Source organism: Mobula birostris, chromosome 3 (genome assembly GCF_030028105.1).
Source record: "Mobula birostris isolate sMobBir1 chromosome 3, sMobBir1.hap1, whole genome shotgun sequence".
Taxonomy (NCBI): Eukaryota; Metazoa; Chordata; class Chondrichthyes; order Myliobatiformes; family Myliobatidae; genus Mobula; species Mobula birostris.
The window spans coordinates 7,520,765-7,543,801 of record NC_092372.1 but is presented as its reverse complement, the minus strand read 5'-3'; the positions used below and the strand labels follow the sequence as shown (position 1 = coordinate 7,543,801).

The window sequence follows — 23,037 nt, the reverse complement described above, 5'->3', positions numbered from 1 at the left end:
AACTTTGTGATGTCTGAACCTCCGATCCATTTGTATGGATTTCATTGGTGGAATAGGTGCGACACTCTCTTCCCCCAGTGTGACATAGGCCACCTGTCTGGGGGTTTCCTGATTCTTTGATACCTCCTTATCCCATCATCTTTTACTTCATGTTCAGACACTCCCTGGGATCTTTCCCATCTATGTGGAGAGGTTTATTACTTGTGCCTTCTGGCAACTCAGGTCCCCTTGTCACTTGGTTGAGCTCAACTTCATTGCCAGTTACTTTAGAGCCCAGTCTTCCTTCATTGTGCAGCCACGTGCCTGTCAACGGCTAGTCCCCTCCGTTTCATCCGCGTACACATGGGGAGGTCTGGGAATCTCTTCGTCAGTTATTGGGGAGCTTGCATAGGGTAGCATATACCATACCCCCACTTCCTCATCCTCTGAGTCTGTAACAAAGTCAGTGGTTACATCCCTTCCAGGCCTTTCCACCGTGAGTCCTCTGTTCTCCCACGTTGCCGCAGAGACCTCTTACTAGGTGTAGGGTCCTGGTCAGGCTCTGGGTCAACAGAGGTTGAAGGTGGTCTGATGGAGAATCTTGACAGGTCCATTCCCATCCTCTGGTTTCACCAAACTGGTACATTTGGCATCTGACTCTCCACTACGTAAGGCGTAGCCACCCAGCAGTCAGCAATCTTATGCTTCTGTGGTAGCCCAAGTTCTTCATGAGAACTCTGTCTCCAGGCATCAGTTGAGTGAACCTAATCTTTTGATTATATCTCCTTATTTCCTTGATTCTGCTTTGTAGCAGAGACATCTACTAGTTCATAAGCCTTTTGCAATTACATGCTCATGTCAGACACATACTTCAGATAGGTGTCCTATGGGAAATCTTGCCACCAGTCCCAAAACAGAGGTCAACAGGCAACCTTGCTTCGCACCCAAACATTAAATAATGTGGTGAGTATCCAGTGGCTTCATTCTGTGTACAGTTGCTGCAATGGACCAGATGCCAAATACGCTGACTCCATTTGTTCTTCTTGCTGATATCCAGGGTTCCGAGCAGTCTAGCAATGTCCGATTGAACCCCTCGGGCTTGGGTTCACCTTGAGGGTTTTAAGGTGTGGTCTTCGACTTCTCGACACCAAGCATGCTCAGTAACTCATGTATGAGCCTACTCTCAAAATACCATCCCCGATCATTATGTATTAGCCTGGGAAAGCCATAATGAATGAAATACTTTTCCCATAACACTTTGGCCACGGTGGGCACTCTCTGATCCTTTGCAGGGAAAGCTTGAGCATATCTGGTGTAGTGATCAGTAATAACCAAGACATTCACTGTGTTGCTGGGATCAGGCTCTATGGAGAGGAAATCCATACATACCAGATCAAGTGGCCCCGCACTCTGTAAGTGGGATAAAGGAGCAGCCCTTGTAGGCAGTGCCTTCCTCCAAATACATTGAACGTACAACTTGCAATACTCTTCGACCTCAGGCTTCATTCGGGGCCAGTAGAACCAATCTCTGACCAATCCATAGGTCTTGTCAGACTCCAAATGACCTGAATCATCGTGAAGTAACTTCAACACAATCCTTCGATATTTCTCAGGCAGAACCAAATGGGAACGGTGAGGCCTGTCTGGAGGAGACATGACCAGGAATAGAACCTGGTTCCTCAACCCAAGTTTGTTTCATTCTCTCAGCAGTAGAGATACAGGAGGGTGTTTCATCTTTTCAGCTTGGGTCATATCTCCTTCCACATCAGCTGACCAAACGGTACCTGTACGTGGGTCATCTCGCTGAGCGGCAGCCACTTCCCCTGGACTCAACTCAGGCAACTGCTTTGTATTCAGAGCAGACAGGTTGTGGAATGGTACAACCAGAAGCTCCCAAATATTCCACTGCTCGACCTTGCCCTAGCCTCGCCTCTGACTTCCCTGTGATGGGAAACTGGCACACTACTTTAACTCCAGGGGCAGGAACACTCTTCCGCTCTCTGTCCATTTCCAGACCTTCATATGCACATCGGGAAAACGCATCAACATCAATGTTCCGGCTACCCAGGTGGTACTTCAGGCTGAAATCATAGGCAGACAACGCCGCCAACCAACGAGGGCTTGTAGCATCCAATTTCGCCAATGTCAGGTATAAGTCAACGGATTGTTATCCGTCCTTACCTTGAACTTGGCACCATATAGAGAATCACTTAACTTATCCACCACAGCCCATTTCAATGCCAGAAACGCCAATGTGTGCTTGGGGTAGTTTCGCTGGGAGGGTGACAGACTCCAGCGACAGATCTCAACCCTGTGCCCTGATCCTGATACAGAATGCCCTCTAACCCTCATGGCTGGCATTTGTATGCAATACATGCAGCAATGGGGGTTTTCAAAAACCAACAAAGGCGCTTTCGTCAGCAGCTCCTTCGACAATTGAAAGGGCTCTTGACATTTTGCATCTGGTCTTGCTCCAAAAGGCTTTGAAGGGCTAAGATCATCTTTACCATCTTTTCCTTTTGTCCTGCTCCCATTCTTCCCTAAGGGAGGGTAGCCGTACAGAAGCTGATTCCAAGGGTGACTCACTTTAGAGTATTTCACAAACCTCCGGTAATACCCACAGAATCCAAGGAACAAGAGTAGGGCACTCACATTCATGAACCTTGGCCGTGTGTTCACTGGCTCTTTGAGGATTCGTAGCTACTCTGTTCCGTGAGACTATGTGCCCAACGTAGTTGACAGATGTCTTGCAGAGTTGGCTCTTCCCCATTGACATTTTATCCCTTCAGCTTTCAGGCAGCCTAACGCCTTCAGTAGCGTCGCCTCATGCTTTTCCAGGGCGGACCCGAACACTTTGACATCATCCAGCTACACCTGCATCTCAAGCAAGTTCATATCCCGAACAATTTTCTCCGTGACACTCTGGAGAGGAGCTGGTGCTCCTGATATGCCCTGGGGTATCCTTTCAAACTGAAAGAATCCAAGTTGACAGGAATGCCATCTTCTCCTTGTCAGCTTCACTCGTGGGTATCTGATAATACCCACTCCTTAGGTCCAGCACACTGAACCACTTTGCTCCACTCAGGCAGGCCAGTGCGTCCTCAATCATCAGAACAATACACTGGCTGAGGACTATGTGTCAGTTCAAAGTCCGATAGTCCACAAACAATCATACCTTCCCATTCTTTTTCCTCACCACCACTATGGGGGGGAGACACATAGGGACTCCTGGAATCGGTGATAATCCCGGATTCCTTCAGCTTCCGCAGATGCTGCCAAACATCCTCCACCTCAGGGGGTGCCAGTCGCCGAGACCTTTCTCTGAAAGGGGTGTCCTCCATCACTTGAATGGTGTGGCAAGTATTCTTGGAACAACCCACATCAAACTCATCAGTAGAAAAGACATCTTCGAACTTCAACATCTTCTCAATCAATCTCTTCTTCTAACCCCATCAATTTCTTCTTGCAGACTCCCACTAGACTCCTCAGAATACGAGCTTCACCCTTCTCGACAAACCAACACTAACATATCAAGGACCTCAGCTACTCCCACATCTGTTTCCAAAAACTCCAGATTCAATGACAAGTAACCATCGTACGGGTAGTCATCAGTACTAAGCCCCCAGAGCTCTAGGACACTGAGTGGTGGCAATGGTAAATGTGTCTGTCAAATACCAGTTGTAAAGTGAATGGTACAGCAGAGTAATCTGACAGCCTGTGTATAGTATGGCTCTAGCAAAAATACCCTCGATCCATAGGGATACACTGGAGCTTGGCCCCACTAAGCCGTCAAGAATAAGGTTTTTCTCTTTCAAGTCTTCCTTGATACATTGATTGGAACGAGTTTCCCCCAAGACACCAGGCCATTCCCTCACTGGGTCTCTTTGAAGTTTCCCGACTTCCCTTTATGCTTAAGTAACTGTGGGCTCACTTCTAAAGGTTTTCCCATTCAACACATTCCCGCCTGAAGTGTTCCTATTCACCATAGGTGTAACAGACAATACTGGTCACTCCACTTTTCAAGAGACTCTTGAAAAACAGCAGCCCTCTGCTTAGTACATCCCTTCAGTGGCTGCGGCTCCTTATCAGCTTAGTTATGCTTGGTGGCAGCACCCACCGATAACAACCGGGATACCTCAGCTCTAAAATCTGCCACAAACTTGTGTAACAGCCCCATTTGTAGGACATCAGGGGTCACTTCAGTAACAGAGGCTACTACCGAGGACTGGAAACACAAAATAATCTGCAGATGCTGGGGTCAAAGCAACACTCACAACACGCTGGAGGAACTCAGCAGGTTGGGCAGCATCCGTAGAAAAGATCAGTCGATGTTTCGGGCCAGAACCCTTCGTCAGGACTGTAGAGGGAGGGGGCAGAGGCCCTACAAAGAAGGTGGTGGGAGGGTGGGAAGGAGAAGGCTGGTAGGTTCCAGGTGAAAAACCAGCAAGGGGAAAGATAAAGAGGTGGGGGAAGGGAGGCAGGAAGGTGATAGGCAAGAAAGGTGAAGAAAGAATAGGGGAAAACACAATGGGTAGTAGAAGGAGGCGGAACCATGAGGGAGGTGATAGGCAGCTGGGAGAGGGGGCAGAATGACATAGGGATAGGGGGAGGGAGGGGGAGGGAATTACCGGAAGTTGGAGAATTCTATGTTCATACCAAGGGGCTGGAGACTACCTAGACGGTATATGAGGTGTTGCTCCTCCAACCTGAGTTTAGCCTCATCATGGCAGTAGAGGAGGCCACGTATGGACATATCTGAATGGGAGTGGGAAGCAGAGTTGAAGTGGGTGGCTACTGGGAGATCCTGTCTGTTTTGGCGGACAGAGCGGAGGTGCTCGACGAAACGGTCCCCCGATCTGTGTCGGGTTTCACCGATGTAGAGGAGGCCGCACCGGGAGTACCGGATGCAATAGATGACCCCAACAGACTCAGCTGAAGTGTTGCCTCACTTGGAAGTACTGTTTGGGGCCCTGAATGGTGGCAAGAGAGGAGGTGTAGGGACAGGTGTAGCACTTGCACTTACAGGGATAAGTGCCGGGTGGGAGATTCGTGGGGAGGGACATGTGGACCAGGGAGTCGTGGAGGGACCGATCCCTGCGGAAGGCGGAGAGGGGTGGAGAGGGAAAGATGTGCTTAGTGGTGGGGTCCTGTTGAAGGTGGCGGAAGTTGTGGAGGATAATGTGTTGGATCCGGAGGCTGGTGGGGTGGTAGGTGAGGACAAGGGGAACTCTGTCCCTGTTGTGGTGGCGGGAGGATGGGATGAGGGTCAAAGTGCGGGAAATGGAGGAGATGCAGGTGAGGGCATCATTGATGACAGCAGAAGGGAAACCACGATCCTTAAAGAGGACATTTGGAATGTCCTGGAACGGAAAACCTCATCCTTGGAGCAGATGCAGCGGACCCTGGACCCTGCTGATGGAGGCCTCTCTCTCCTCCATCACATTTTCCTCCTCTTTTACTTCTCTGGTCAGCTCAACAAAAGTGGGAGCGGGGGCATGTCTTACGAGACATTCAAAGGCTGCAATCGACCGTATCCTGGGACTGTGCACCCTTCGCCACTTGGTCCATCCTTAATTGATTCACCTCAGCCATTTGGGTGACCCGTCTATGCCACAAGCAATGCAGCTACCTCTCTAGCTGAAAAACGTAAGCAGAAAGTTTCTCCCCCTTCTCCTGAAACATGCTCTGAAACTCCGTCATAAGCTCCGCTGGGCTTCCTGTCATGCCAAAAACTAGTGCTTGCAGGTAACAGGCGGAAGTAGCTAAGGAGTCCTCTGCCTTTGAGGACCTCAGCTTCAGCAGCTGGACATTTTAGACTCTACCAGTTGCAGTCTTTTTATGTGGTCAGAGTACTGCCACTCATCCAGCATCTGAAGTCTGCTCTGTCCAAGTCTTATATTCCTCCTCCCCCTTGGAGGTGGGCTTCACTCCCGAGGATATCCTCAGCCTATGCTAACTTTGACTCTCTGCTGGTGCACTTTGCCATTTATCTGTCAGGGATATAAAGGCTGATACCAACTCAGAATCTTCACCTCTTGCTGGAAGACTCGTTAGACTTTCCACATCAGACCAGTCCTTCCCCTTCACTCTGCAGAAATGAGAGCAGCTTGTCTTTTAAGTTTCTGCCCTCCGCTACGGGAAACTCTGCTTCCAATTCAACACCCGCCTACATTCCCCCTTCCTTTGGAAAGTGTGGACGGCCCATTGCTCTGCCTCTCCCGGGACCCCAATGGTACCAGGCAGATCCACTCCCCGATGTCAGCGCTAGTCTGAACTAACACTACATCTTTCCCATCCGCTTGGTCAAACTGCCGCTCCATGACCATAACTTTCCCTAATATTTTAACAGTGCTTAAGACCCTTATCAACAATTCACCTGGGCTGTGGATATCCACCCCACTCACAGCAGGCACTAGCTACAGGTAATCTCTTTGAATCACACCAATGCTTAACCCCTGCAGCATCCTTAACCACATATCTTAATCACTTTCCCAGGCAATAGTTTATAACACGGGTTTAAGCACAAACCCACTTAATCAATTCTTGGGGCAATCACACAGCTTTCGATGAATTTGATCCAGGACAATACCCCCACAATGAAACCCTTTTTTTTTACTGGGCTCTCTGGAAATGCAGCACATTAGCCCCTTGCTTACAGCCACTGGATTCCATGGCAAGAAACCCACCTTTCTCAGGCTTTGTACGTCTAGGGAGTATATGACTTTAGTCCCACCAAATCTGTGGGGTTGGGATGTCATGCCCACCCGAACCCTGGTTCATGTGAATGCTGTGTGATTTACTGCCCGCAATAGCCCATCGGCAAGAAATAACAGATCTCACTGCGTACAGTTTTAAAAAATGTATATTCATGAACGTTACCTCAACCAAAGAGTAAAGAAAAGAAAATGAAAAAACAAAGGCCCATTATAATTAAAGCTCAAATCTTCCAAAAGTCACATTCACCGAACATTGGTAGGCTTCTGTGCCTTGGCTCCATTGAATCGCATCTTCCCCACTGGATCAAATCCTATGACCCATTCTCTTCAGCATCTTCCCTGTTCATCTCCCGCCGAACAGAAGACAAAGACCCACACCATGTCAGTCACAAAGCTGCTCCCCTCCCCCCCACCAGCCTTCTCTAGAACCTTCTCCCCATTCCATTCTCCTGATTGGATGGCGCACATTCCTAAGCATCCTTTATCTCTGACAGTAACCCAAACACTGCTTACACAGAAAGGCCATCACATGAAACACCCTGCAACATCAGCAGTAAAACCTTTACTAGGGTGTTACATAAATAGTAATAAATGTAATAATATTAACTAATGATAAAATATAGAATCATAATATACACAATTTACCAATGTGCAATAATAATTTACGAAATAATAAAACAGACTATTGTACTATGATGTGTGTTCTCCTGTAGCACAGAGATGAACTGTTGTATATACTTATTGCATTTGGTAGGAAAGATTTTCTGTAACGATCCTTGTGACCGCGGAGTTAAATGAATCTGTTCAAAAAAAAAAATGTGCTGCTGCTTATTCAATTGGTCATGGAGAGGATGTGCCTGATTGTCCATGATGGATAACAGTTTGTTTAGTGACCTTCTCTCCTCCACTGACTCAAAAGAGTTGGGGTTGTAGCCAAGGACGATCCAGTCTTTTTGATGAGCTTATTTAGTATTTTTGGATTACCACCATCGTTGCTGCTCCCCCAGCATAAAGCTGCAAAGAGGACTGAACTCACTATAACAGACTGGTAAAAGATCTCCAACATCCTGTTACACACATCGAAGGGTCTCAGCTTCCTTAGAAAATAGAGTCTGCTCATCCCCTTCTTGGTTTTGGCTTTCCAGTCAAGACTGTTGTCAAGGTGAACACCAAAGTATTTGTACTCCTCCACCACCGCAACTCTCCCAGAATGTATACAGGACTCGTCACAGTCCTCTTCCTCCTAAATCAATTGCCATCTCTCTGATCATGGTAGCGTAACGAAGCGATTAACGTGACACCGTTACAGCTCGGGGCATCGGAGTTCAATACTAGTGCCGTCTGTAAGGAGTTTGTACTTTCTCCCTGTGAGCATGTGGGTTTCCTCTGGATGTTCCAGTTTCCTCCAACGTTCCAAAGACATACCGGTTAGTAGGTAAATTGTCCTGTGATTAGGCTAGAGTTAAATAGGTGGTGTGGCTCGTTGGGCCGGAAAAACCTGTTCCAGGCTAGATCTCTAAATAAAAAATAAAATTAGTAAAAATAAAAGCATTTTGTCAGAAGATTGCAAAACCTCTTTTGGGACTTAGAATAGGGGTTCCCAATTTGGGGTCCATGGACTCCTCAGATAATTGTAGGGGTCCATGGCATAAACAAGGTTGGGAACCCATGATAGAGTCATATAGCACAGTAACAGGCCATTTAGCCCACCAATTCTGTGCTGGCCCTCAAGTCAGCAACATTCCTCAGATTCTCCGTAGACTGAATGGACAGCCAGAGACTTTTTTCCCAGGCTGGGATGGTTAATACAAAGGGACACAATTTTAAGCTCATTGTAAATTGTCCTATGGTTAGGCTAGGGTTAAATTGGTGGCATACCTGGGGTGCAAGGGCCAGTTCTGCACTGTATCCTTAATTAAGATAAAATAAACTGAGCTTCCAATTTCATTTATTTATTGTGTTTTGTATTTACATCCCTGGATCTAATCTTGCCCACAATGGAAATAGCCCTCTTCACTAAATGCCTTCAAAATCCTTAAAGTACAGATCAATGAGATTATTGTTTTTGTAGAATCAGATCATGAACTGGTTTTGCATTGTGATTAGAATTAGGCTCCATAAGACATTGGAGCAAATTAGGCTACCCAGCCCATCAAGTCTGCTCTACCATTCCATCATGACCGGTTTATTGTCCCTCTCAACCCCATTCTCCTGCCTTCTCCCTGTAACCTTTGATGCCCTGACTAATCAAGAACCTATCAACTGTAAGACATGAGAACAGAATTAGGTCATTCAGCCCATCTGCTCTGCCATTTCTTTCTTGTCTGGTGAGAGTTTTAAGAAGGTAGCGGGTGGAAAAGCTCAACATTTTTCCACAGTTGTGCACCGTGGAGCCTTTATCTCTCTGTGGTTTAACTGGAATAAATACACAATGGAATTGTTAATAAATTTGTGTTATTTTGATGCCAAGTCAGTCAATTTTAGATGAATTAGTTCAAATTCTGAATGGTGTTTAACATGAAACACTGTGTTGCAGGAAATTTGCCTCAGAGAAGCTGAAGTTGTACTTTGCGGAGGATCAGAAAACATGAGTCAGGCTCCTTACGCTGTTCGAAATATCCGATTTGGCACAAAGCTCGGGATTGATATCAAGGTAAAATGAGCCTCAGCTATCATTAGTAGTGATTGGACCAATGATTAACTATCCTTCATTTTTCTGGGTAAAAGTATCAGATTCACATTCAGATCCATTAATTTATCACGTGCATTGAAACACACAGTGAAATGTGTCGTTTGCATTAACAACCAACTCAACCTAAAGGTGTGCTGGGAACAGCCTGCAAGTATTGCCATAGATTCCAGTGCCAACATAGCATCATAGCATGCCCACAATGCTTGGCAGAGCAACACAAAGCAGAATACAACAAGCGTCAAAAAACAGTAATTGCAAAACATGGACAGTTCTCCAACTCTAGGACAGGCTTCCGGGCCTTCAAACTCCAGCCTGCAGGCTTCGGCCATTGGGCTATGATTTCCAGACTCCCGATCAGGCTTCGAACTTCACTATCAACCCCTAGATTAGCTGATGATCGCCTCACCAGCCGTCATGCCTCCTCCTGGTACAGATATCCTACCCCAGGACCCATTGACGCTCGATAGCCCAGCAGCCAGAGATGTCCTTCATCGCCCATTCACGCCGGAGGCCTTCAAGTGCAGAATGGAGGCCTGGACTCCAGATGTCCATCATCCCATGTAGAAACATAGTTGTATAGTTACAAGTATCATAAAAAATTCTAACCCAGGGTACTGGGTTCCTGCATCAGAGTGCAATTCAATGGAGTAAGATTTGTCACTTAAGTGTTAAATAGAAGTAATGTTAAACATGAGAAAGTCTGCAGATGCTGGAATCGAAAGCATCACACATAAAACGCTGGAGGAACTCAGCAAGTCAGGCAACATCAATAGAAATGAATAAACAGTCGATGCTTCAGGCCAAGATACTTCTTCAGGACTTGGCCCGAAACATCGGATGTTTATGTATTTCTGTAGATCCTGCCTGACATGCTGAGTTCTTCTAGCATTTTGTGTGTGATGCTTAAAATTAAAGTGCCCTAAATGGAACTTGATGTGTTAACAACTCTCAATATACAGTCGGAACTCAATTATTGAGTGTTATTGGCAAATGACTATTTTATAATCCAATGCATATTATAGTGTCAGTGCATTTAGCCTTTTCTCGTTTGTTTTTAAGGATGTTTATCCTAACAAATCCATCTTTGTTTTGAAGGAGAAGGTATTAGATCTTCCCTTCAAACTAAATAAGTACTTACTTTTGGTGCTTCTGGCTTATTGTGCAATAGGAACTTCAAGATGTTGACCACTAACCAAGAAGAAACAATGGTGCATTCCAGTACATCCTGTAGGGAAACTCTAAACTGATGTTGTCCCAAAGATCTTGTTCTTATTGTCTTTGGTGGTTTAAATTTTGAATGAACCCAGTGATAAAGTAAACAGACTTGTATGCTGCATTCTGTGGCCAGCATGTGAAAGAGATGAATAACTGGTCTTTGTAGGTTTTGTATCAAAAGGGATGTTCTGTTCCAGTAGATGTCTTCTAGGAAGTATTCTAGAGTTTTGTGAATAAAGCAAATATTAATTCAAACAAGAACCAATTTTCAGTTCTTAGCATAAATTATAAATTGAAGTTAAAAGCACACTATTGCAAATAAACAATACCTTCTGTGGGGCACAGACTAGGAGATACAATTTGCAAAATAGTGACCATGAGACATTCGCAAAAGCATCAGCTGAAGGTTAAGACAATGGGGTCGTGTTAATTGGCCTGCATGAATCCAAGCAACTATGAGTTTAAACGCTCGGCAGAGATGGTGCTCAGTGTCGGAGGGCTGGTCGGAGGCTCGAAGTTTTTGAATGGACTCAGAGTCGGACTGTGGCCGGGTGCTTCCAGGATGCTGCATCGGCAAGTTTGCGGCGCTGGAAGCTCATGGCAGGGAGAGTTTCTTCCTTCTACCATCTGCGTGAGATGTTGGGGCTATCGGGACTTTGAGACTTTTTTTTACCGTGCCTATGGTCTGCTGTTATCAAATTATGGTATTGCTTTGCACTGTTGTAACTGTATTATAATTATGTGGTTTTTGTCAGTTTTAGTCTTGTGTTGTCTTGTGTTTCTGTGATATCATAGCAGAGGAACATTGTATCATTTTTTTAATGCATGCATTACTAAATGACAATAAACAAGGACTGAGTGTCCTGATAATCTAAAAAAATCTATAAAAAAATGTGATTTGCACCATTGTAAACAAGTTCAAGGAAGCTTGCAGACCAAATTGATACTATCACTTAGCTTTATCAATGATTGGGGGTTTGGCTGTCTGTCATCAGAAGATTTTAGAATAGCTGTGTTCTGTTTTTCATGGTGATGAAGGCTTTCATATCCACAGTTCCTCCAGTGATTTGATCGGTGTCGAGCTGAGTGAAAAATATTCCAACTTAATGGCATTTACTTCATTTTTCACCGGATTAAAGATTGAAGCTTAGCTTTATATGTAACATGTACATTGAAAAAATTATAGTGAGACGTGATGTTTGCATTAACAACCATCATAGTGCAAGGATGTGCTAAAGATTGAGCTTCAAAGTGGATAACAAGATAGGCAGCGTTTATTTTACTTATTTTTATTTTTTATTTGTCTAGCACTACAGCACAGAGTAGGCCCTTCTGCCCTTTCAAGCCATGCCGTCTCAGCAACCCCCAACAAGCCTGATTAACCCTAACCCAGTTCACAATGATGAATTAACCTATGTGTACACCCATGAAGTGTGGGAGGAAACCAGAGCACCTGGGAAAACCCACGCATTCCACAGGGAGGACGAGCAGAGAGTCTTTACAGAGCAGCACCAGGAATGAATTCTGAACTCCGGAACACCAGGAGCTGTAATAGCACCGTGTTAACTGCCAGTACCTACAGAGCAATACTATTACAGCTGCTGGCATTCCAGAGTTCAATTCCAGCGCCGTCTGTAATGGGTTTTGTATTTCCTCCCTGTGAACTATGTGAGTTTCCTCTGGGCGCTGTGGTTTCCCCCAGCCTCCAAAGACTTTCGGGTTTAGTAGGTTATTTGGCCGTTGTAAATTGCCCTGTGATTAGGATAGTGCTGAAGAGCTGGGTTACTGGGTGATGTGGTTCATTATGCCAGACAGGCCTGTTCTGTGTGCATCTCTAAATAAATGTACAATCTGCGGCAGGAATTGCACCCAGAGCGCTAGCGCTGCAAAGCTAACTGTGGTGCTACCGTGCCACTTAAGCTTGTACCTGGTGGAAAATGAAGTATTGCCATCAAATTGGAGTGAAAGGATTAAGGTATGAAGAGTATTTGATGGTTCTGGGCCAGTACTTTCTGGAGCATAGGTTTTAATATATCCCCCTCCCCATTCTCCAATAAATTTTGGAAGGCCTAGATAGAGTGGACATAGAGAGGATTATCTTATAATGGGGTGTCTAGGACCGGAGGGCACAACCTCTGAATAGAAAGATGTCTCTTTAGAACAGATGGGGAGGAATTTCTTCAGCCAGGAGGTGGTGAGTCGTGGAATTCATTGACACAAACAGCTGTGAAGTTATTGGATATATTTAAAGCGGAGGTTGATAGGTTCTTGATATATTAGGGTTTTAAAGGTTACAGGGAGAAGACAAGAGATTAGGATGCAGAAGGGTAATAAATTAGCCATGATGGAATGGCAGAATGGACTCAATGGGCCGAATGGCCTCATTTTACTCCTATGTCTTAGGGTCTTATCATGTTTAATGTTCTATTTCACGAAATAGATTTAAACTCATTTCATTACAGATGGAGGACACCTTATGGACAGGACTGACTGACCTCTACATTAAAACTCCGATGGGTCTTACAGCCGAAAATCTTGCTGATCAGTATGAAATAAGTAGGAGTGAATGTGATGCTTTTGCATTGAAATCACAGCAGAGATGGAAAGCAGGTAAGCATACAGAGTATGTACTTTGGAATATACTTCAGAGACCATCAAAGAAAAACGTAAATAATGGAAGGTAAATATTTGAAACTAAGATGGAAGTTCACTGCAAATATTATAGAGCTTTAATTAAGTTACTTTAGAATCTATAAGACATTCTAAACAGATCTTTCTGCATGTTTTCTGATTGGAATTTAGTAAGTAGAATCTCAACTACTCAGTCTCATGAGTGCATTTGTTACAAGCAGAGATCTCAAACCAGCTGAAGATCACAAGGAGACCAGTTCAAGTTTCATTGGCATTTGATCATATATTAATACGGCCAAACAAAACAGTATTACTCCAGGCCAAGGTGCAAAACACAATATCAGCAGTCACAAACAGCACAAGGCACATGTTGCACATATAAGATATCAGTAAAGTAACAGTCACACAAAAAAATTTAGTCCAAGACCTTGAGTCCATGAATATTGCAGCAGTCTGCGGTCGAACACAATAGGACTTAAACCAGTTTAACATATGAGGGCTGATTGATAAGTTCATGGCCTAAAGTAGAAGGAGTCAATTTTAGAAAACCTAACACATTTATTTTTCCTACATTTACACACTTAGTCCAGAGGTCGTGGAGCATACAGATCCCTTCTTTGTAGAAGTTGGCGCCTTGGACCTCCAGAAGTGGTCCACAACGGGGGTGATTGATAAGTCCATGGCCTAATGTAGAAGAAGGTGAGTTATTAACTTCAAATTTTCTACATTTTCACTCAAAGAGTAGAACTGCACGTGCATGTAACGAGAGCTGTATTTCCTTCTCCTTCTACCTTAGGCCACGAATTTATCAATCACCCCTGCTGTGGACCACCTGAAGGTCCAAGATGCTCTCGTTACATGCACGTGCAGTTCGACTCTTTGAGTGATAATGCAGAAAGTTTGAAGTTAATAACTCATCTCCTTCTACCTTAGGCCACGAATTTATCAATCACCCCTCGTATTTGGCATACTAATTGTAACTAAATTGGAAATGGGACCTTTAAATATTAAAAGCCTGAATGAGGAATCATTTTTTTAGCAATGAAACTCATCATGGGCATTTGACTCCCCACCATCGTGGATACGTTCAAAAGGTGATTCCTCAAAAAGAGGCATCCATCGTTAAGGATCCCCATCACCCAGCACATGCCCTCTTCTCATGGCTACTGTCAAGGAAGAGGTACATGAGCCTGAAGACACACCCAACATTTCAGGAACAGCTTCTTCCTCTCTACCATCTAATTTCTGATTGGACAGTAAACCCATGGGCACTACCTCACTATTTTCCTCCCTGTCTTTCTGCACTGCTTACATAATTTTCATTTTATATATATACATACATACACACACACACACACACACACACACACACACACACACACAAAATGTTCAAGAGCCTGATGGTTGAAGGGTAGTAACTGTTCTTGGACCTGGTGGTGTGAGTCCTGAGGCACCTGTACCTCTACCTCAGCGGTCCCCAACCACCAGGCTGCAGACCGGTACCGGGCCTCAAAGCATGTGGTACTGGGCCGTGAGGAAACGATATGAGTCAGCTGCACCTTCCCTCATTCCCTGTCATGCACTGTTGAACTTGAACATAGGGTTGCCAACTGTCCCGTATTTGCTGGGACATCCGTATATTGAGCTAAATTGGTTTGTCCCATACGGGACCGCCCTTGTCCCATATTTCCCCCACTAATGTAGAGCGTTCCTATGAAACCTTTCGTGCCGAAATGGCGTGAAGCGAAGAAGCAATTACTATTAATTTATATGGGAAAATTTTTTGAGCGTTCCCAGACCCAAAAAATAACCTAACTAATCATACCAAATAAGACATAAAACCGGAAATAAATAACATTAACATATAGTAAAAGCAGGAATGATATGATAAATACACAGCCTATATAAAGTAGAAATAATGTATGTACAGTATAGTCGGGAAGATGGAGGCAAAACTGGTTTGTGGGAAAAAATCATGTATGCGCATGCGCACATCATATGCGCACGTCACGCATGCGCACATCACATGTGCACGTCACGCATGCGCACACAGGTGCCCGCGCAAGGCTTCATGGTCATTCTAGTCTTTCAGGGGTAAAGTGTCCCGGGATTTGACTGCTACTTTTGTCCCTTATTTGGGAGTGAGAAAGTTGGCGACACTAACTGTAAAAGACATGTTGAGGTGAGTTTAACCCTACTTGAACACCCCCAGGTCGTCCGGTCCGCAAGAATATTGTCAATATTAGACTGGTCCACGGTACAAAAAAGGTTGGGGACCCCTGTTCTACCTGATGACAGCAGCGAGGAAAGAGCTTGGGCTGGGTGGTGAGGACCTATGATGGATGCTGCTTTTCTACAGCAATGTCTCATGTAGATGTGCTCAATGGATGGGAGTGTTTTACCCGTGATGTACTGGACTGAATCCACTTCCTTTTGTAGGATTTTCCACTCAAAGCCATTGGTGTTCCCATACCAGGCCATAATGCAGCCGGTCAGTACACTTTCCAACACACATATAGAGACGTTTGACAATGTTTTTGATGACGTGCTGAATCTCCGCAGACTCCTGAGGAAGTAGAGGCACTGTCGTGCTTTCTTCGCAATTATATTTATATGATGGGTCCAGGACAGGTCCTCTGAGATAGTGACACCCAGGAATTTAAAATTACTGACCCTCTCCACCTCCGATCCTCCGATGATTACTGGCTCATGGACTTCTGGTTTCCCTCCCTTGAAGTCTATAATCAATTTCTTGGTCTTGTTGACATTGAGTGAGAGGTTGTTACACCATTCAGCCAAGATTTCAATCTCCCTCCTGTACGCTGATTCATCACCCCCTTTGAAACAGCCCACAACAGTGGTGTCATCAGCAAACTTGTTATGACGTTGGAGCTGTACTTAGCCTTGCAGTCGTAGGTGTAAATCAAGTATAGCAGGGGCTAAGTACACATCCCCACGGTACTCCTATGCTGATGGAGATTGTAGAGGAGATATTGCTAATCTGAACTGACTGGGGTCTACAAGCGAGGAAATCCAGGATCCAATTTCATAAGGGAGTATTGAGGCCCAGGTCATGGAGTTTACTGATTAGTTTTGAGGGGATGATGGTGTTAAATGCCAAGCTGTAATCGATAAAGAGCATCCTGATGTATGCATCTTTGCTGTCTAGATGTTTCAGGGTTGTGTAAACAGCCAATGAGATTGCACCTGCTGTAGACCTGTTGCTTTGTTAGGCAAATTGGAGCAGATCCAAGTCATCATTCAGACAGAAACTGATATGCTTCAACACTAGCCTCTCAAAACACTTCATCACTGTGGATGTAAATGCCACTGGGCAATAGTCATTTAGACAGGTTATCATGCTCTTGTTGGGTACTGGTATGACTAAAGCCGGCTTGAAGCAGGTGGGTACCACACACTGCAGGTGCGAGAGGTTGAAGCTATCCGTGAGTGCACCAGCCAGTTGGTTAGCACAGGTTTTCAATACCCGGCCAGGTACTCTGTCTGGACTGGATGTTTTCCTTGGATTGACTCTCTTGAAGATGACTCTCCTGCATGTCATCTTCAGATACTGAGACCGAAGGATCATCTGAAGACATGGGCCACACAGTGGTTCCCTGTTCTGCTGGTCAAAGTGAACACAGAAGGAAGCGAAGGTTTTGAGCTGGTGTTTACAAGTGTCAGCTGCGTCTGCATCCCTTCTAGTTTTAGGGATTAGATTCCACATTTTAAGAGCATCGTTCAAAAAAAGCTGTCCTGTTAATCGTCTTTTGAGGGAGATAGTTTAAATTTTAAGAAACCAGTGGACAAGGACCTGAGAGCTCGAGCAGGATTATAAAACAAAAGCAATTCTGTGATGTACTCTGGTCCCAGACCACCGAGAGCATTAAAAACAAGCAAGAGGGCTTTAAAATCAGTTCTTAAGGATACAGGAAGCCGATGCAGAGTAGCTAGGATGGGTGTGATCTGGTCCCTCATCCTGGTTTTGGTTAAAAGTGTAGCAGTGGCTTGGAGGATGTATATATGCATTTACTGTGATAAACTGTACATTATTGTGTTGCTGTTGATGTGATGCAGCTCATGATGCTGGTTACTTCAATGAAGAGATGGCTCCCATAGATGTGAAAACCAAGAAAGGAAAGGAAGTTTTAGCACAGGACGAGCACCCCAGACCTCAGACCACGGCGGAGCAGATGGCCAAGCTACCAACTGTGTTCAAGGAAAATGGCACTGTCACAGCAGCAAATGCCTCAGTAAGTTCCAGTGCACTTTCCTCGTCAAATAGCTGCATTGACAAGGTTTACTGTCAAGTAGTTTTATATACTCCTCTGCATTGGTGAGACCCAACGTAAATTGGGGGACTGCTTTGTCGAGCACTTCTGTTCCATTCACTGAAAGCACGACTTCCCAGTAGCCAACCATTTTAGTTCCTGTCCCTGTTCCTGTTCCGACATGTCCTTATCTTTTTGCCACAGTGCGACCACTCTTGGGGTGGAGGAACAACACCTCATATTCCATCTGGGTAGCCTCCAACCTGACAGCATGAACAACGATTTATTTTTCTGGTAATTCTTTTCCCCTCCCCCTTCTTCTATTCCCCACCCTGGCCTCTTACTACTTCTCTTCACCTGCCTATCACCTCCCCCTGGTTCCCCTCCTTCCCCTTCTCCCATGGTCCACTCTCCTCTCCTGTCAGGTTCCTCCTTCTCCGGTCCCTTACCTTTCCTAATTATCACCTCCCAGCTTCTTACTTCATCCCCCTGCTTCTGCCCAGCTGGGTTCACCTATCACCTTCTAGCGCATACTCCATCCCCTCCCCACACCTTTTTATTCTGGTGTCTTCCCCCTTCCTTTCCAGGCCTGATGAAGGGTCTCAGCCCGAAACATCGACTGTTTATTCATTTCCATAGATGCTGCCTGACCTGCTGAGATCATCCAGCACTTTGTGTGTGTTGCTCTAGATTTCCAGCATCTGCAGGATCTCTTTGTGTTCTTATTTCTCTTGCTTAGATTACTTATTTAGGGATATAGTGTGGAACGGGCTCTTTCGGCCCAACTGCCCAGCAATCCACCTATTTAACCCTGGCCTAATCACAGGACAGCTTACAATGACCAATTAACCAACTAGCCTATATGTCTTTAGACTGTGAGAGGAAGCATCGTGTTCATGTGGAGGGCAAGCAAACTCCTTATGGGTGACGGTGGAATTGAACTCCGAACTCCAGCGTCACGACCTTTAATAGCGGTGTGCTAACCGCTATGCTGCTGTGGCATCCCACTTCCCTCGTGAATTAAGTATGTGTACATTGACACAGTCTGCTGTCAAATACTTCTGTTTCTCCAGCTTAGATTAGGCTGTAAGGAGCTTGTACCTCTCTCTGTGACTGCGTGGGTTTCCTCTGGGTGCTCCGGTTTCCTCCAAAGATGTACGGGCTAGGGTTTGTAAGTTATAGGCATGCTGTGTTAGTGCTGGAAGTGGGCACAATCCTCAAACTGTGTTGGGTGTTGACACAAATGGTGCATTTTCACTGTATGTTTCACTGCACATGTGACAAATAAAGCTAATCTCCGTCCTAGAAACACAAACATGTGTGTACATTACGATCGCACCATTTTCTTGTGTTTAAGGCAGATGTTGATCGATTCTTTGTAGAAAGAATCAATCAATGAGAAAGCTTATTCAAATAATGCAGAACAGAGAAGCTTCTCAAATCGTACCAGTGTAACCACTAGGGGAACACTGAACAGCTGCATATACATACTGTGACCACCAGGGAGCATACTAGGAAGTTCCTTGTGTATAAGTAATTATATAAAATACATGCAGATAATTAATTGTTAAACTGCAAAGAAAATAACGATTAAACAGTTTGATCCAGTGGCTGCCATCTTGCAGTCACAAGGAGGACATCTAAGTGCCATTCAGATGGTTCTCTAGTTTTCTCTCCTATTCAAGATTGTTAAGCCATTTCCAGTACACAAATGTAAAGAAGAGTGAAACAGTTGTTACTCCAGATCCGATACAGCGCAAAAGGACAGAATAATAAAAATCCTAATAAATATAAATACACAAGAACATGTTTGCGAAGGACATACTTGGTTAAATCCCCTAATAATAGTAAATAGTAATAATAGTCAACTGGACTACCTGTGCTTGAGACTGAACCAGCGAGAGACGAGGAACATCTGCTTGCTTGTTCTCATGACTCCATACCAGATATAGCTATCCACCTGAAGGGTTTCAGCGCGTTTCAAGCTGACAGGAACCCAGCAATCTCAGGCAAGACCACAGTAGCGCTATCTGTATTTACATAAATAGGAACTGGTGTACGGACCCTTTAGCAGTGGTGTCCCACTGTTCACTAATGATTGAGGTCATTTTTTGTGAAGTGCAAACAGTTTTTTATACTGAGGGAATTCACAACAGTTGTGTTGGTAGCTGTATATATTTCCCCCACTGTGTGAGGTCTGTAGCATCATTGGTAACTTTCAAATCAAACACCCCAAAGATATCTTCATTATCACAGGTGATTTTTAACCATGTGAACCTAAAAACAGTCCTTCCTAAATTCCACCAGCAATTTGGTTTTGCTACCAGAGGTGGAAGTACACTGGACCTGGTTTATACGGACATACCAGGTCCTTTGGCCCCCACATTGGGCTCTCAAATCACTTACCTGTAATGCTAATTCTATCATACCGATCAGATATGTCAAACCAGTTCTATAGGGGGTGAAAACCTGGCCCGAAGGAGCAAGGTCAGCACTGCAGGTCTTCGTTGAAAACATGAACTGGAGAACGTTCAGAGAGGCTGCTACTTATGGCAACCGCGTTAACATTGAGGAGTATGTGGATTCTGTGATCAGCTACATAGAGAAGTGGACTGAGAATGTTACCATCATGAAGCACATCCACGTGAGAGCACATCAGAAGCCATGGCTTACTGCAAACATCGTGATGCTCCCTTTAGACTGGGGGGTGTGACAGCTCTTGGAAACAAGAACTGTGCTTTCCTGCTCCATCTGGAAAGCAAAATAGGAGTATTCTCAAGAATAGACAGCCACTTCTGTAATACCAGGGATAAAAGCCACATGTGACAGGGAATTCAGAGAGTTACACACTACAAGTCTATCCTGCATGCTAGTGACCAGAATGCCTCACTCCCCGACAGGCTGAATGTCTTTTATGCCCAGCTTGATGCGGAGAACAAAGTGCTGGTGAGGAAATCCCTGGCCAGAGTCAATCCATGCAAAGCTGCAGCATCCGATAATATACCAGTTTGGGTTCTGAAAGACTGTGCAGCCCAGCTAACTGAGGTGCTGACAGATATATTCAACGTCTCTCTGGAACAGTTCACTGTCCCTTCAGTTTTCAAGGTGGTAACCACCAATCCAGTTTCAAAGAAGGTGACAGTAACCTGCCTGAATAACTGTTGTCCGGAGGCATTAACATCAACCATCATGAAGTACTTTGAGCAGCTGGTCATGGAGCTCATTAAAGCCGCTATATTGGACCCTTTCCAGTTTGCTTATCACTCACATCGATCCACTGATGATGTAATAGCCTCACCCTCCACTCTGCCCTATTTCACCTGGAAAAAGGAATCTCATATGCAAGGCTGCCGATTATAGACTTCAGATTGTTGTTTATCACTATCATACCCCAGAGACTGGTGGGGAAACTGTTCTTGCTGGGTCGCAACACCTCCCTCTGTGACTGAATCCTGGACTTCTTAACAGAAAGGCCACAGTCAGTCTGTGTGGGCAGCAGCATCTCTAGTCCCATTCCACTGAGCACTCTGCTCCCTAGGGCTGTGTGCTCGGCCCGCTGCTGTTCACACTGCTGACACATGGCTGTGTCGCAGGATTCAGCTCAAACCGTGTCGTCAAGTTTGTGGATGACAACAGTGGTTGGTCTTATCAAGAACGATGACAAGACAGAGTACAGAGAGGAAGTGGAGTGTCTGGTGGACTGGTCTGAGAAGAACAACCCAAGTCTGAACATGGAGAAGACAAAGGAAATCACTGTGGACTTCAGGAAGGTGCAGATGAACCACCCCCCTCTGCGCATACATGGCTCTTTGGTACAGAAAGTTAAGTGCACCAAGTTCTTGGGAGTTCACATCATGGACAACCTCACCTGGTGTCTCAGTATTAGCTTCCTGAACAACAAGGCCCAGCAGCGTCTCCACTTCCTAAGGAGATTGTGGAAAGCAAGGCTCCCCCCCCCCCCCCCCGCCATCTTAGTTGCATTTTATAGGAGCATCATTGAGAGTGTCCTGACAAGTTGTATCTCTATCACGTCTGGGAGCAGAGCATCGGATCTGAAGTCCCTACAAAGGACTGTGAGTACAGCTGAGAAGATCATAGGGTTCTCCCTACCATCCATCGGGGACACTTATCAGGAGCACTACGTATGCAGTGCCGTTAGTATTATTAAGGTTCCCACCCATCCATCGAGCATCCTCTTTGACTTTCTGCCATCAGGCAGGAGACTCAGATGCATTAAAAACAAGAACGGTCAAGATGGGAAATAGCTTCTTCCCCCAGGCCATTAGGCTTCTGAACTTCCAGCCACATCACATGCCAGTGTCGCTGGTTAGTCTGTTCTGTTTCTTACAATATTTAATTTATGCAGTTTAGTTATGTGTAATTCATTTGTAGATTTCATCGTTACTTTATTATTTATGTACACCCACCCTGGTTCAGAGAAACACTGTCTCATTTGACAGTATACATGTATGTAGTTAAATCACAATAAACTTGACTTGAAAATAGGTGATAAGAGAAACAACAGGGTGTAATTGGTATGTGTGAGAGAATAGATTATAATGAGATACATGGAGGAATGGGATAGCTCTGCAAACTGGTATTGGCTAGATGGGCTGAATGGCATCGTGTCATGGGAAAGTGTCAGCTTAGAAATCCTTATCAAAATTTTAATTTATTTATTTAAAGATAGAGTGTGGTAACGCAGCCTTCCGGCCCAACAAGCTCGGGCCACCAAATTACACCATGTGGCCGATTAACCTACTAACCCGTGCGACTTTAGAATGTGGAAGGAAACCCATGGGGAGAATGTACAAACTCCTTGCGGGTAGTTGTGGGAATCGAACCCAGTCACTGACGCTGTAATAGCATTATGCTGCCCACTACCTGCTACCCACTATACTATCATGTCATCTAAAGAAAATCTATTTCTTTGACCAACGTTTCACCCAGCTGTCAAAATATGACCTTGCATGGCTGTCAAATGTTGTCATATCACGTGTTGCTCTTGGGAACATCTCTGCTACTTCAAATAAGACAAACAGTGCATTCTGTACCCAGATGACCTTATCTGTGTACTATCTAGACTTTTGATTTGATCCTGAAGTGAGCTCTTCCCTGCACATCCACTTTAACCTGTTACATGTCTGTTACATCTCTTCTATTTCAGCTTATCTGCTACTTAACCCTCACTGTAAAAGTTCACAGGTCACTCATCCTCTGAGCCCTTGAATTGAGCTTGACAAAGTACAGTGGATTCCAGTTAATTGGGCCATCAGTTAATGAGGCAGCCGTTTATTTGTGACAACTCTTGAAGAATAAAAACAAATCGAGAAAATGGCCGGGTTCCCCTTCATTTATTTGAGACATCTTCAGATCAATGGTACTTAACTGGGCCAGGAGACAGTCTCTAACAAGCATCAGGGCGTTAGACATTACACTGTGCTTGGATTGAACGTGTTTTAAATAGCACCAGTTGTGTGTGCTTGTGTTCAAAAAGCAGTGTTTTTTTGACACTGATCATTTGCGAGAATTA

The 23,037-nt window shown here is 44.9% G+C and overlaps 1 protein-coding gene across 1 annotated transcript in view; it reads left to right on the top strand.

Moving 5' to 3' along the window:
• acaa2 (acetyl-CoA acyltransferase 2) overlaps positions 1–23,037 on the top strand; it is a 61,712-nt gene that overhangs the window by 21,229 nt on the left and 17,446 nt on the right. Inside the window, exons 4-6 of the mRNA XM_072252189.1 lie at positions 9,232–9,348; positions 13,065–13,212; positions 17,311–17,486. Coding sequence (XP_072108290.1) covers positions 9,232–9,348; positions 13,065–13,212; positions 17,311–17,486 — 441 coding nt within the window. The remainder of the gene's footprint in view (positions 1–9,231; positions 9,349–13,064; positions 13,213–17,310; positions 17,487–23,037) is intronic.